The sequence below is a fragment of the Pempheris klunzingeri genome, chromosome 2 (genome assembly GCF_042242105.1).
Source record: "Pempheris klunzingeri isolate RE-2024b chromosome 2, fPemKlu1.hap1, whole genome shotgun sequence".
Classification (NCBI taxonomy): domain Eukaryota; kingdom Metazoa; phylum Chordata; class Actinopteri; order Acropomatiformes; family Pempheridae; genus Pempheris; species Pempheris klunzingeri.
Window position 1 is genome coordinate 31,082,792 of NC_092013.1, and position 13,698 is coordinate 31,096,489.

The 13,698-nt window shown below is 54.7% G+C and overlaps 4 protein-coding genes across 4 annotated transcripts in view; 3 read left to right on the forward strand and 1 right to left on the reverse strand.

Annotated features, from left to right (window-relative positions):
• frmd4ba (FERM domain containing 4Ba) overlaps positions 1-2,198 on the forward strand; it is a 32,968-nt gene extending 30,770 nt beyond the window's left edge. Inside the window, exons 22-23 of the mRNA XM_070845152.1 lie at positions 23-149; positions 1,387-2,198. Of these exons, the coding sequence (XP_070701253.1) occupies positions 23-149; positions 1,387-1,504 (245 nt within the window). The 3' untranslated portion in view covers positions 1,505-2,198. The remainder of the gene's footprint in view (positions 1-22; positions 150-1,386) is intronic.
• A 4-nt stretch (positions 2,199-2,202) lies between these two features.
• arl6ip5a (ADP-ribosylation factor-like 6 interacting protein 5a) lies at positions 2,203-4,621 on the reverse strand. Its single transcript, XM_070845188.1, has 3 exons — positions 4,295-4,621; positions 3,801-4,018; positions 2,203-3,731 (listed from the first exon to the last, which is right to left on the reverse strand). The coding sequence occupies exons 1-3, from the start codon at positions 4,471-4,473 to the stop codon at positions 3,556-3,558; spliced, it is 573 nt and encodes a 190-aa protein (XP_070701289.1). The 5' UTR covers positions 4,474-4,621; the 3' UTR covers positions 2,203-3,555.
• A 1-nt stretch (position 4,622) lies between these two features.
• On the forward strand, positions 4,623-8,516 carry trnt1 (tRNA nucleotidyl transferase, CCA-adding, 1). Its single transcript, XM_070845164.1, has 8 exons — positions 4,623-4,753; positions 4,994-5,123; positions 5,798-5,991; positions 6,100-6,238; positions 6,319-6,445; positions 6,527-6,720; positions 6,956-7,209; positions 8,057-8,516. Exons 2-8 carry the CDS (start codon positions 4,994-4,996, stop codon positions 8,297-8,299), a joined length of 1,281 nt encoding a protein of 426 aa, XP_070701265.1. The 5' UTR covers positions 4,623-4,753; the 3' UTR covers positions 8,300-8,516.
• A 104-nt stretch (positions 8,517-8,620) lies between these two features.
• avpr2b.1 (arginine vasopressin receptor 2b, tandem duplicate, 1) lies at positions 8,621-13,299 on the forward strand. The gene is made up of 2 exons (XM_070845176.1): positions 8,621-9,763; positions 11,501-13,299. The coding sequence occupies exons 1-2, from the start codon at positions 8,899-8,901 to the stop codon at positions 11,716-11,718; spliced, it is 1,083 nt and encodes a 360-aa protein (XP_070701277.1). The 5' UTR covers positions 8,621-8,898; the 3' UTR covers positions 11,719-13,299.
• The last annotated feature ends 399 nt before the right edge of the window (positions 13,300-13,698 follow it).

The following is a 13,698-nucleotide window of genomic DNA, read 5'->3' on the forward strand; positions in this document are numbered from 1 at the left end:
ACGTGTTCATTTCCTCCCGCAGCGTCCTCCACTGGAAACTGGCACGGCCATGCGAGTGGTGGTGGGTTGGTGGAGTATGACACGTCTGGGCCCACGCCGCAGTCCTACTCTTACGGCGCGGCGTCCTACGGCCACCCCGCCCACAGCAGGTGAGAGAAAAACACACTTGGCCTGTAGTCAGCTCCTTATCCACTAAGCCCCTCCTGATCCTGCTGATCCCCCCTCAGTGAGCTCTACCGTTAAATCACCACGACGGACGGCTGCACAGCAGAGAGACTGCTGTTTGCTTTTGTCTATGCTCACACACACTGCCCGTGGAGCCAGTGTTACCTTTCCTGTAACTCCACCTTCAGCCTGTGCCCAGCCTGGTCCAGCAGCAGGATTTTCGGATCAGCCCCCCCTAACTGGCCCTGCTCTCTTGTAGGTCCGCCGCCTCCCACCTCTCCCCGGGCTCCTGGCTCAGCCCTGACAGCCGAAGGCACTGGGCCCCTTTCCCTGCTAGTTGTTCCTCTTCAGCCTCCTCCTCCTCCCCCCTGCCCTCCTCCTCCTTCCCCTGCTCCTCCTCCTCCCCCAGCTGTCGGGTGAGGCAGGTGGCCTCCGGCCCTGTGCAGCCTCAGTCCTCCAGGGGGCGCCAACTCAGTCAGGTGTCCTGTGTCAGAGGTAGTTCATAGTAAGTAAAGGGCGCCGTCCGAGCCGTGGTCTGCTGTGTCGCTCCGTGACTCCGTCGTGTGCTTGTTGCTGTTTTGAAGTGAGCGCTGCATCGTCTCTGACTCGTGTGACTGATGCTTCCTCGTCACGTATGATGAGGTGACTGCATGGCTTTACATGCAACATGGCTGCCCTGCTCCCTCCTCCCTCCTCCAGCCGCCATGTTATCATCCAGTGGTCTCGTTCTTCTGACCGTGCCTTCGCATGCCCGCGTGCTTCCTGCCACCCCCCTGACCTCTGCCCCCTCTTATGTGCAGACGCCCCCCAGAGTGTGAGTGGCGGAGCTTTGATAGGGCGGCGTGCCCCATAGGGCCTTTAGAGAGAACATGGGCCCCCCTCCCCCCAGTAATCACAGACAAGATTGGAAAGCCCCCACCTGGTTCTCATGGTGATGGTGACAAAAGATGAGATCTGCTCTGGGTGGCCTCTGTGGTGGTGGAGAGCACTGGGGAGGGACAGGGACCCCTGGATGCTGTGGCACTGTGTGTGTGTGTGAGAATGTGTGACCCTGGGTATAAACCTGAAGCCCACCTGATGTTGTCTCCACAGAGCTGAAACGTGGTGGGGGCTCTGACCGCCCGGGGCTCATGCATTCTGTCGTTAACCAGTGAGATGCTGCCTTCGCTGCGCCTCCTGTCTCACCTGTCTCACCTGTCTCCCTCCTGTTGTCTCTTCCAGGTCCTACGTAGACGTCAGCCACGTGGACTCACACATCAGTAACCAAATGCACTCTAATGTGGAGCCAGACGGACACATTTACTGGCACGAGGACTCCAAGCCGGGAACGATAGTGTAGTCACCCCCCCCGGCCATCGTGCTGCGTTCACTGTCCACCCTGATGAGCCGTCACTGTGCCTTAGACTGCACTTACCCATTTGTGGGATCCAAAGAATGAAGGACGTGGACTTCTGTGGCGTGTGAAGATAATGACGTCTTCCTGTTTTCTGCTCTCCTGACGCAGTTACCAAACAGTTTTTAAGGGCTAACAGACCCACGGGGGGCGTCCCTGTGTTCACATGGCGGGGTTTGTGCTCTGAAACTGGACCTGCTGTGGAGCAGCCAGCGGGGGTGTGGACTCCAGCTGTGCAGAGAGTGAGACCCTGTAACCATGAAGGACGAGGAGGACGTCCTCAGACAGTCCATCTCAGCGTCACCACTGACGACACAACGAGCCAAACGCCACACCGACCGCTGGAGTATCACCTGATGTCACTGCCACCTCCCATCAGCCACTGCAAGAGACCCCCCCCCCCAGTTGTTTTATTTGAACATGGGTGTTTCATCCATGCTGGAAATCACGTACGGTGCTCCAGCCAGTCTGAGGAAGACGCTGGATGTAAATGTTGCTCCTGTAAATTCACTGGTCCGATCGTTTTGGAGCCTTTTATGTGTTTGAAAAACAAAGCCTGTAATATATAGTGTTCTTAAGCTGGTTCTTAGTCATTTATACAACTGCATTTGTTTGAATTAAAAAAAAAGCAGCATTTGGAGGAGTTGTTCAGTGTGACGGAGGTGTTTATTCACAGCACACACAGTTCTCATCTGTCAGAGTAACAACACATCCGTGAAATCAGGTGACTGAGCGTCTGTTCAGCCAGCAGAGTGAGACGAGCTCACCAACGGTTTGATCTGCTGTCACTGGACACAGATCTGGTCCCTACACAGAGAGATCTGGTCCCTACACACAGAGAGATCTGGTCCCCATACAGAGAGATCTGGTCCCTACACACAGAGAGATCTGGTCCCCATACAGAGAGATCTGGTCCCTACAGATAGAGATCTGGTCCCCACACATAGGGATGTGGTCCCTACAGATAGAGATCTGGTCCCCACAGAGATCTGGTCCCTACCCAGAGATCTGGCTCCCACACAGAGAGATCTGGTCCCTACAGATAGAGATCTGCCCCCCCCCCCCCCCCCCACACACACACAGATCTGGTCCTACACACACAGATCTGGTCCCTACACACACACAGATCTGGTCCCCACACACAGAGATCTGGTCCTACACACAGAGATCTGGTTCTACACACAGAGATCTGGTCCCCACACACACAGAGATCTGGTTCTACACACACAGAGATCTGGTCCCCACACACAGAGATCTGGTCCCCACACACAGAGATCTGGTTCTACACACAGAGATCTGGTCCCCACACACAGAGATCTGGTCCCTACACACAGAGATCTGGTCCCCACACCGAGATCTGGTCCCCACACACAGAGATCTGGTTCTACACACAGAGATCTGGTCCCCACACACAGAGATCTGGTTCTACATACAGAGATCTGTTCAGGTGGACAGCATGACTCCAAATGAAGGTTAACACCGCTCTGTATCTGCTGGATGTGTTGATACACTATGTGTGGCCAATGAGACCCCCCCTTTGAAGAGGTGAGGTCCTGTCAGCACGTCTGTCCCTGAACGCTGCTCCACATCACAGATTTACAGTGTGTTACTGAGGCGGAGGGCCTCTCCACCTGGAGCCCCCCGGGCAGCGGGCCTGTCCCGGTCCCGGCTGTACCGTCCCCACAGGTGTGACGACCTCTGGTTGTCTCCGAATGGGTCAGTGAAGAGATGAGCTTACCTCAGGTAGAGGTCTGGTCCACACTCAGACCTGGTCTCTCAGGTGCTGATCTGAATTGGATTACAAAGTACCGACTGAAGAGTGATTTTATTGATTTAAAAAATGACCTTATTGCTTCCACTATGAGAACTGCGTCCTTAGCAACAGTCTGTTAGACAGAAATTACACACACACACACACACACACAGCAGTTTAAGTGTCCTGGGGGGGCAACACAACCCCCCAGTTTAACTTGATCTGGACCCGGGTGCAGGTCCCGTCACTCCTTCAGTCGCCCCTCCAGGAAGCTGTGGACCTTGTGGATTCTGTCCTCCTGCTGGCCCAGAGCCTCCAGCAGCAGGCCCATGGGGGACCTCTTCAGACCCGCCCCCTCCATCCTGTTCTCCACTTTGTTCTTCAAGTTGCGGAGGCGCAGTGAAGCGTGAGCGGCGACCACTGGAAGCACAGGGCAGAGTCACTGGACACGTTCAGCGGGTGTAAAAGACCACTTGTACCAGGACTTACGGGCCAGAGGGACCGTGACGGCGGACATGAACACCGTGACGCTGCCCAGCACCGAGAGGACGCCGCAGCTGGCCGCCATGACGCCGACGATGAAGGCCGCGGGACTGGTCCTCTTGAAGCGGCTGATGGCGGCTCGGTTCTCTCCGGCCCACACCGAGGCCAGGAAGACGGCCGACACCACGGCCACGGCGGCGAGCATCCCCACGGGGTCCAGGAACCTGTGGGGCACAGGGGGACCATCAGACCCAACCCAGACCACCGGGCTCCTCGGGACGGAGCCTGGCGCCACCCAGTGGTCACATGAGGTCCCTACAACAACACAGACCGCCTCCGTGCCGTGTGTGTTTTGGTGTTGGAGCCTACAGCAGACTGACCAGGGGAACTACAGGACGGTACAACCAGCTAACTAACCAGCTAACTAACCAGCTAACTAACCAGCTAACTCACTAACTACCCAGCTAACCAGAGAGGACAGCCACCACCATGTCACTCACCCCACGAAGAGGAAGCCCAGCACGGCCAGGACCAGGTAGTTGGTCTGGTAGTACAGCAGGTTGTTCACCACCCTGTTGCTCCACTTGGACACGTCTCTGACGTCCGGCTTAGCGAACCGCTCCGAGCCGGGGAAGAAGTCATCCCACGGCCGGAGCGGCGCCAGCTCCACCCGCGCCATCTGCCTCCGGTCGGTACCCCCACACAGAGACAGAGACAGAGACAGAGACAGGGACCGTGGACTGTAGACCGTGGACCGGGACCGGGACCGGGCAGACTGTCCCTGACACGGCGACACACAGCCGGGGACTCAACCTCGGTCCGCTTAAGCCCCGCCTCCTCCGGCCGACGAGCCCTCACCCTATTGGTCAGCAGCTCCGTCACTTCCTGTAAAGCTCCATGACAGCGGAGCGACCATGAAGAGACACCTGCTGCCATAAAGAGACGTGTTTGTGCTGCAGGTGAGTTCTGTCTGTCACCTTCACTGTGCTTACCTGCGACACGGCCATGTTACTCACGTGCGGACAGCGTGTGAACAGTGTGACGTGTCCGCGCGGACAGTTGAAGTTCGCTAGCTTGACTCCAGCTAACAGCTAGCTAACAGCTAGCTGGAGGAAAGCTAACAGCTAGCTGGAGGAAAGCTAACAGAGACAGACAGAAGCACGGGGGCACGTGACGACGGGCCTGTGTTGTGTGTACAGATGTGGAGCAGGACCCTGGGCCCTCGTGTGATAAGCGGAGCAGGTTTCTGCTGGAGGAGTCTGTTCACCATGAGGCTGAAGACCAGTGAGTTCCAGTCTCTGTTCAACGATGGACTGAACGGACTGGCAGGTAAGGACCACCCGGGGCTGGGGAGAGGAGAGAGGACCGGTCTCAGAGCCGTCAGGTTAGACCAGGTCAGACCACTGAGCCCTGACATGTTCACTCTGTCTAACTGTGTGGGTCCAGGTGTTTTAAAGTGTTCTGTGTTAATGTCAAAGACATTCAACAGTATCTGACATTCGGAACATGTAAATACAAACATCAGTGTGGGCCAGGCTCTGGACACCTGTGAGCCCTCAGGTGAAGTCCTGGAGGCTGGTTGTCCTCCTTGATCTGAGGAGAGGGTCCTTGATGAAGACACGACGCTTCATGGTGGAGGGACTGAAAGGACTCCTGCAGCTCTGTACTGTTGGACTGACGTACAGTGGGAGTACTGGGGCAGAGACATTAGACCCAGACAGTCGACACAAGCAGCAGAGGTCCTCAGCAGGAGTCAAAGTGCTGGATCCTGCATTTCCCATGATTCAATCAAATCAGGCTCGTTGGCCAACCGCACTCAGAGTATAAGTGAAATGTTTTAACTGATTATATATTAGTATTGGTTGCTGACAGGCATTCAGAGTGTTTCCAGGTGTGACTGCAGCAGACGCACTGTTGGTCCTGAGACAGGATGTTGTGTGTCTCCTTAACACCTGCAGCAGCTCCTCCTCTGTCTGTCTGTCTGTCTGTCTGTCTCTCTCCAGAGGTGTTTGAGAAGCACCAGTATGAGCTGAGGATAGCTGGCGGCGCAGTGCGGGACCTCCTCTCTGGGAAAAGGCCTGAAGATGTGGACTTTGCCACCACGGCCACTCCAGAGGAGATGAAGCTGATGTTCCAGAGCGCCGGGATCAGGATGATCAACAATAAAGGAGAGAGGCACGGCACCATCACAGCCAGAGTAAGAGCCGGGCCGTCTGTCCAGACAGACAGACAGACAGACAGACATCTGCTTACTGCTGCACAGCTAGCTATACAGCTATGCAGTGACCTCTCTGTTGTTTCACAGCTACACAATGAGAACTTTGAGGTGACCACGCTGCGAGTGGATGTCCAGACTGATGGACGCCATGCGGAGGTGGAGTTCACCACAGACTGGCAGAAGGACGCAGAGCGCAGAGACCTCACCATCAACTCCATGTTTCTAGGTAGGAGAGTCTTTGTCCTCTACTGGATCAGGTGGACTCTGAGGAGTCGCAGCTGGGTCATCACATGTCGTCCTTCACAGGACTCGACGGCACCTTGTACGACTACTTCAGAGGATACGAAGACCTGCAGAACCATAAAGTACGGTTTGTGGGCAGTGCTGAGCAGAGGATCCAGGAGGACTACCTGAGGATACTGCGCTACTTCAGGTGAGTGTGTTAAGAGAAGACAGAATCACCGCCTGTGTTTGACATAGGCGCGTTGAGCTCAGCCGTGTGGTCTCTCCACAGGTTCTACGGCCGAGTGGCTCTGGAGCTTGACGACCACGAGCCTGACACGCTGGCCGCCATCAAGGACAATGGCCGTGGGCTGGCGGCCATATCGGGGGAGAGGATTTGGGTGGAGCTGAAGAAGATGGTGGTGGGTAACCACGCTGCTCATCTGCTGGAGCTGATGTACAGTCTGGACCTGGCCCAGTACCTGGGTGAGAGGAAGCTTTAATAAGAATTAAAAACATGGCGGCACATTCAGCTTCAGCTGTGTCCACCGGAAACGCTGACTGCCGTTAGTTTCCATCTGGAAAGGCTGTCGGCACCCCGCACAGCAGCCACACCTACACACTGTCAGACTGTCACCATCAGCATAGAGTGATTACAGTGGTAATAATACTCAGTCAGCTCTGCTTCTCCTCCCCCGTCCTCCCCCCTGCTGCTCCCCAGGTCTGCCTCCAGATGGCAGTGTTGAGGAGATGAAGCGAGTGTGGCAGAACTGTAAGGACCTGTCTCCCAAACCCATGACGGTCCTGGCCGCTCTGCTGCGCTGCCCGGAGGACGTGGACAAGATGGACGTCCGTCTGAAGGTGTCCAAGGAGGAGAAGACTCTGGCTCTGTTCCTGGTCAAACACAGACGGGAGCTCCGCAAGAGCCGGGACGAGGAGGACAGCCTCAGACCCTTCACCGACTTCATCACTGACGTGAGTCTCCACTCGTTCCTTAGAGACCATCAGTGACACACACACACACACACTCACACATACACATACACATACACACACACACACTCACACACTCATACACTCATACACTCATACACTCACACACTCACACACTCACACATACACACACACACACACACACACACACACACACACTCACACATACACACTCACACATACTCACACACACTCACACACACACGCACACACACTCACACACACAGTCACACACACACTCACACACACAGTCACACACACACACACACACACACACACACACTCACACACACACACAGTCACACTCACACACAGTCACACACACTCATACACAGTCACACAGTCACACACACACACACACATACACTCACACACAGTCACACACACTCATACACAGTCACACAGTCACACACTCACAGTCACACACACACACACAGTCACTCACACACAGTCACACACACACACACAGTCACTCACACACACTCACACACTCACACTCACACAGTCACTCACACACAGTCACTCACACACAGTCACTCACACACAGTCACACACACACACACACAGTCACTCACACACAGTCACACACTCACACTCACACAGTCACTCACACACACACAGTCACACACACACACACAGTCACTCACACACAGTCACACACTCACACTCACACAGTCACTCACACACAGTCACTCACACACAGTCACACACACACACAGTCACACACTCACACACTCACACACACACACACACACTCACACATGTCTACTGTTGCTCTGAGCCAGCTGGCAGGTCTCAGGCTCTTGATTCTCTTGCTGTGTCTCTGCAGAGTCGGGAGCTGGATTCTCAGAGCAAAGTGTGTGAGCTGCTGAAGTATCAGGGCGAGGACAAGCTGCTGGCCCAGCTCTCCCGCTGGACCGTCCCCCGCTTCCCCGTCAGCGGACACGACCTGAGGAGGATGGGCCTCACGTCGGGGAAGGAGATCGGAGCCACGCTACAGCGGCTCCGTGACGTCTGGAAGAGAAGTGGTTATGAGATGGACAGAGACGAACTCCTCAGTCACGTGAAGTGAGGCGTGCCCCCGTGTGTCTGAGAGTCTGAGCCGGGACGCTGGGACAGAGCGTGATGGACACAACAGGAAGTGACTGTAAATGTCCTCAGGACCACTTTAGTTCAGCTGTGTATCCATGTCACGACTGAGGAGCTCACACACACACACGCTGAGCGCCCTGTGGAGCTCAGGTGGAGCGACGGAGGCAGCAGCAGAAATAAAAAGCAGTTGATGTGAATGCAGGCTCTGTGGTTGTGTCTGACGTGTGGGTGGTGGTGTGACGGGTTTCTGCCGTTGGTAGTCGGCACAGGGCGCTTTGTCCTGGGTCAGCCTCAGTCTCTAACTGGACTCCCTGCCTGCTGCGGGTCTGAAGGCTCTGAGAGAAAGAAATGTTCCTGTACAGCGGTGGGGGCGGTGGGGGTGGGGTTGGCGCTGCTGCTCCTCCTCCCCCGCACAGATGAGGAGATATAAAGCTGAGTGCTCTCCCTCTCAGCCCCTCACTCTGCCTGGACTCGATGTAGAAGCTCTGACCTCCCCCCGGGGTGTACCCTGCGTGACAGAAACGCTTCAGGCCGCCGGATCCGGACCCGGACCCGGACCGGGGGTGTGACGGTGAGCTGATGGCGTGGCCCCGCCTGAACACCAGTAACGTGAGTGCGGGCAGCGCGCTGTCTGCGGACGAGCCGCGCGACCAGCGCCTGGCTCATGTGGAAATCGCTCTTCTGTCCATCATCTTCATCACGGCGGGGGCCCTGAACTCCGGGCTGCTGCTGGTGCTGTGGAGGCGCAGGAAGCAGCTCTCCAGGATGCGCGTGTTCGTGTTGCACCTGTGCGTCGCCGACCTGGTGGTCACCTTCTTCCAGGTGTGTCCGCAGCTGCTGTGGGACATCACGGACAGGTTCTTCGGGCCGGACCTCCTGTGTCGGGCGGTGAAGTACCTGCAGGTGGTCGGGATGTTCGCCTCCACCTACATGGTGGTGGTGATGACGGTGGACCGCTACCAGGCCGTCTGTAAGCCCATGGTGACCTTCCAGCGGCGCAGGGCGCGCTGGAACGGCCCGGTGTGCGCCGCCTGGAGCGTCTCCCTCATCGGCAGCCTGCCGCAGGTCTTCATCTTCTCTCGGGTCGAGGTCGCCCCCGGGGTGTACGACTGCTGGGCGCAGTTCATCGCGCCGTGGGGGCCGCGAGCCTACGTGACCTGGACCACCTTGGTCATCTTCGTGCTGCCCGTCGTCACGGTGATCGCGTGCCAGGTGCGCATCTGCCGCACCGTGCACTTCAACCTGCACATGAAGACGCAGCAGGCGGGAGCGACGCCCAGCAGGCCGCCCTCCTCCAGGGCCAGCAGCGTAGTGGGGGTGTCCAAGGCCCGCGTGAAGACGGTGAAGATGACCGTGGTCATCGTGCTCGCCTACATCGTCTGCTGGACGCCCTTCTTCACCGTGCAGCTGTGGTCGGTGTGGGACCAGGAGGCGCCCACTCACAGTAAGACACCGGGGGGGCGGCACACGCACACCCCCACCTGTAAAACGGACAGGAAGGCATCAGAACTGATTCGTAGATAGATAGATAGAAATACTTTATTGATCCCCGGGGGAAATTCTGGTGGTACAATAGCATAGAAAGTTAAAGTGACCACCACCATGAGTACAAACCAAGCAAAATAAAAATGTACAAAATGTAAGTAAAGGTAATAAATACTATGTAATATGTGCATGTGTGTAATATCCACTATAAACAGTACCAAGTGTAATACCCACTGTAAACGGTACCAAGTGTAATATCCACTATAAACAGTACCAAGTGTAATATCCACTATAAACGGTACCAAGTGTAATACCCACTATAAACGGTACCAAGTGTAATACCCACTATAAACGGTACCAAGTGTAATACACACTATAAACGGTACCAAGTGTAATACCCACTATAAACGGTACCAAGTGTAATACCCACTATAAACAGTACCAAGTGTAATACCCACTATAAACGGTACCAAGTGTAATACCCACTATAAACAGTACCAAGTGTAATACCCACTATAAACAGTACCAAGTGTAATACACACTATAAACAGTACCAAGTGTAATACCCACTATAAACAGTACCAAGTGTAATACACACTATAAACAGTACCAAGTGTAATACCCACTATAAACAGTACCAAGTGTAATACACACTATAAACAGTACCAAGTGTAATACCCACTATAAACAGTACCAAGTGTAATACACACTATAAACAGTACCAAGTGTAATATGCAGAGTAAAACCAAAGTGCAAGTTAAATAAAGACTGTAGTCCAGCAGTAACATGTTCCTGTTAAAAGGCAGAGGGTGCTGAGAGCTCTCTGCCAGCCAGAGCTGAGTTGTTGAACAGTGTTCTGGCAGTTGGCAGAAAAGTTTTCCTGTATCGGTCCTTGTGACAGCAGAGCTGAACCAGCCTGTTTGAGAAGCTGCTCCGCTGTCTGTCCAGTAGTGGGTGAAGTGGGTGGTCAGGATTGTCCAGGATGGACAACAGTTTGTTCGTGGTCCTCCTTTCCACCACCACTTGGAAAGTGTCCAGTTTGCGGCCAATCACAGAGCCGGCCTTCTTAATCAGTTTGTTCAGTGTGTTGGTGTCGCCGGCTGTGATGCTGCTCCCCCAACAGACCACTGCCCCCCAGTACAGGGCGCTGGCTACAACAGACTGGTAGAAGATCTCCAGCATCCTGCTGCACATGTTGAAGGATCTGAGCTTCCTCAGGAAGTAGAGGCGGCTCATCCTCTTCTTGGACACAGCGTCAGTGTTGGTCCTCCAGTTCAGTCCGTTGTCAGTGTGGACACCCAGGTACTTGTACTCCTCCACAGTGGCGATGTCCTCTCCCAGGATGTTCAGGGGTTGTGTAGCTGTCCTCTTCTTGCTGAGTTCAATTATATGATGATAATAATAATAATCCTGCCGAGTACGTTTTCACACTAGACTTTGGAAACATGAGCATAAGAGTGTAAAAGATATTTTCAGTGAGTGGATCTGCTGAAAGTGTCCACTGACTGGTCGTCCCATACTGATGTGTGGGGTCCCCGGAGGCTCCTGCCCACATGTTCCCTCATAATACTGATGCTGCGGAGGGCAGGGGGCCACCTTTAAACCCCCCACTCAGGGCGTAGCCGGGGACAGAGCAGAGACGGTGCCCGTGTGGAGCCTCTGACCTAAAGCCAAGCGTGTTTCTGCTTGTTTCCAGCTGCAGTCTTCTCCATCCTCATGCTGCTGGCCAGCCTCAACAGCTGTGCCAACCCCTGCATCTACCTGCTGTTCAGCGGGAAGCGCCCCCCCAGGCTGCTGGCCCTCATGTGTGCGGGGCGGCCTGGCCTCAAGGGGTCCATCCAGGAGGAGGCCACAGCGGACAGCTCCCTGTACATCAGCCTCCGGAGCCTGTCGGACTGCAGGGAGACTCCCTGAAGGACCGCTGGTCTCTGCACCAAGCGCCCCCATGTGGACACTCACACCCCCTGTTCAGGGAGATCTCTCCCTGATCCACGTCAGTACACAGAGACCTGATCCACGTCAGTACACAGAGACCTGATCCACGTCAGTACACAGAGACCTGATCCACGTCAGTACACAGAGACCTGACCCACGTCAGTACACAGAGACCTGATCCACGTCAGTACACAGACCTGATCCACGTCAGTACACAGAGACCTCATCCACGTCAGTACACAGAGACCTGACCCACGTCAGTACACAGAGACCTGACCCACGTCAGTACACAGAGACCTGATCCACGTCAGTACACAGAGACCTGACCCACGTCAGTACACAGAGACCTGATCCACGTCAGTACACAGAGACCTGACCCACGTCCGTACACAGAGACCCGACCCACGTCAGTACACAGACCTGATCCATGTCAGTACAGAGACCCGATCCACGTCAGTACACAGACCTGATCCACGTCAGTACACAGAGACCTGACCCACGTCAGTACACAGAGACCTGACCCACGTCAGTACACAGAGACCTGATCCACGTCAGTACACAGACCTGATCCACGTCAGTACACAGACCTGACCCACGTCAGTACACAGAGACCTGACCCACGTCCGTACACAGAGACCCGACCCACGTCAGTACACAGACCTGATCCACGTCAGTACAGAGACCCGATCCACGTCAGTACACAGACCTGAACCACGTCAGTACACAGACCTTGATCCACGTCAGTACACAGAGACCTGATCCACGTCAGTACACAGACCTTGATCCACGTCAGTACATAGAGACCTGATCCACGTCAGTACACAGACCTTGATCCACGTCAGTACATAGAGACCTGATCCACGTCAGTACACAGAGACCTGATCCACGTCAGTACACAGACCTGATCCACGTCAGTACACAGAGACCTGACCCAAGTCCGTACACAGAGACCCGACCCACGTCAGTACACAGACCTGATCCATGTCAGTACAGAGACCTGATCCACGTCAGTACACAGACCTGATCCATGTCAGTACAGAGACCTGACCCACGTCCGTACACAGAGACCCGACCCACGTCAGTACACAGACCTGACCCACGTCTAAACAGAGACCTGACCCACGTCAGTACACAGACCTGATCCACGTCTAAACAGAGACCTGACCCACGTCAGTACACAGACCTGAACCACGTCTAAACAGAGACCTGACCCACGTCAGTACACAGAGACCTGATCCACGTCTAAACAGAGACCCGACCCACGTCAGTACACAGACCTGATCCACGTCTAAACAGAGACCCGACCCACGTCAGTACACAGACCTGATCCACGTCTAAACAGAGACCTGACCCACGTCAGTACACAGAGACCTGATCCAGGATCGACCTCCTGCTCCTGACAGACTGCAGGACAGGGGACAGGGACTCAGTGCTCAGATACAGTCTGAGCTGATGGCCCATGATGTTTCCAGATGAGGAACTATTTGTGTGAAGATGAAGACCAGATTATCATCATCACTGTCCTGTTGCCAAATGACAAATAAATAGATGAGACCTGTGTGTGTGTGTGTGTGTGTGTGTCCTTCCTCACCTGTATATATGCTCACAGGTGAGGCTGCTGCTTCAAACAGCCACAGATGGACTGTGGTCTGCTTTAAAGTATCCTCAGAGGAGCAGCGAGACGCTCTCTTCTGATAAATGTGCCAGCATGTGGACGTCCTTCAGCTCCCCATCATCCTCACCAAACCGGCCTCTCACTGTGTCATAAATCACACAGACAGCTCCCTGCAGACCGCCTCTCTCCCTGCCTCTCTCTAGCGTGCTGTAATCACACCTCATTAATAATTATAAGCCAATTTCAAACCTCCCGTTTTTAAGCAAATAATGAATAATGAATAATAAAAAGTTGTATACAAACTTGTGAAGTAACTCACAATACATGTGACACCACATTAGGCT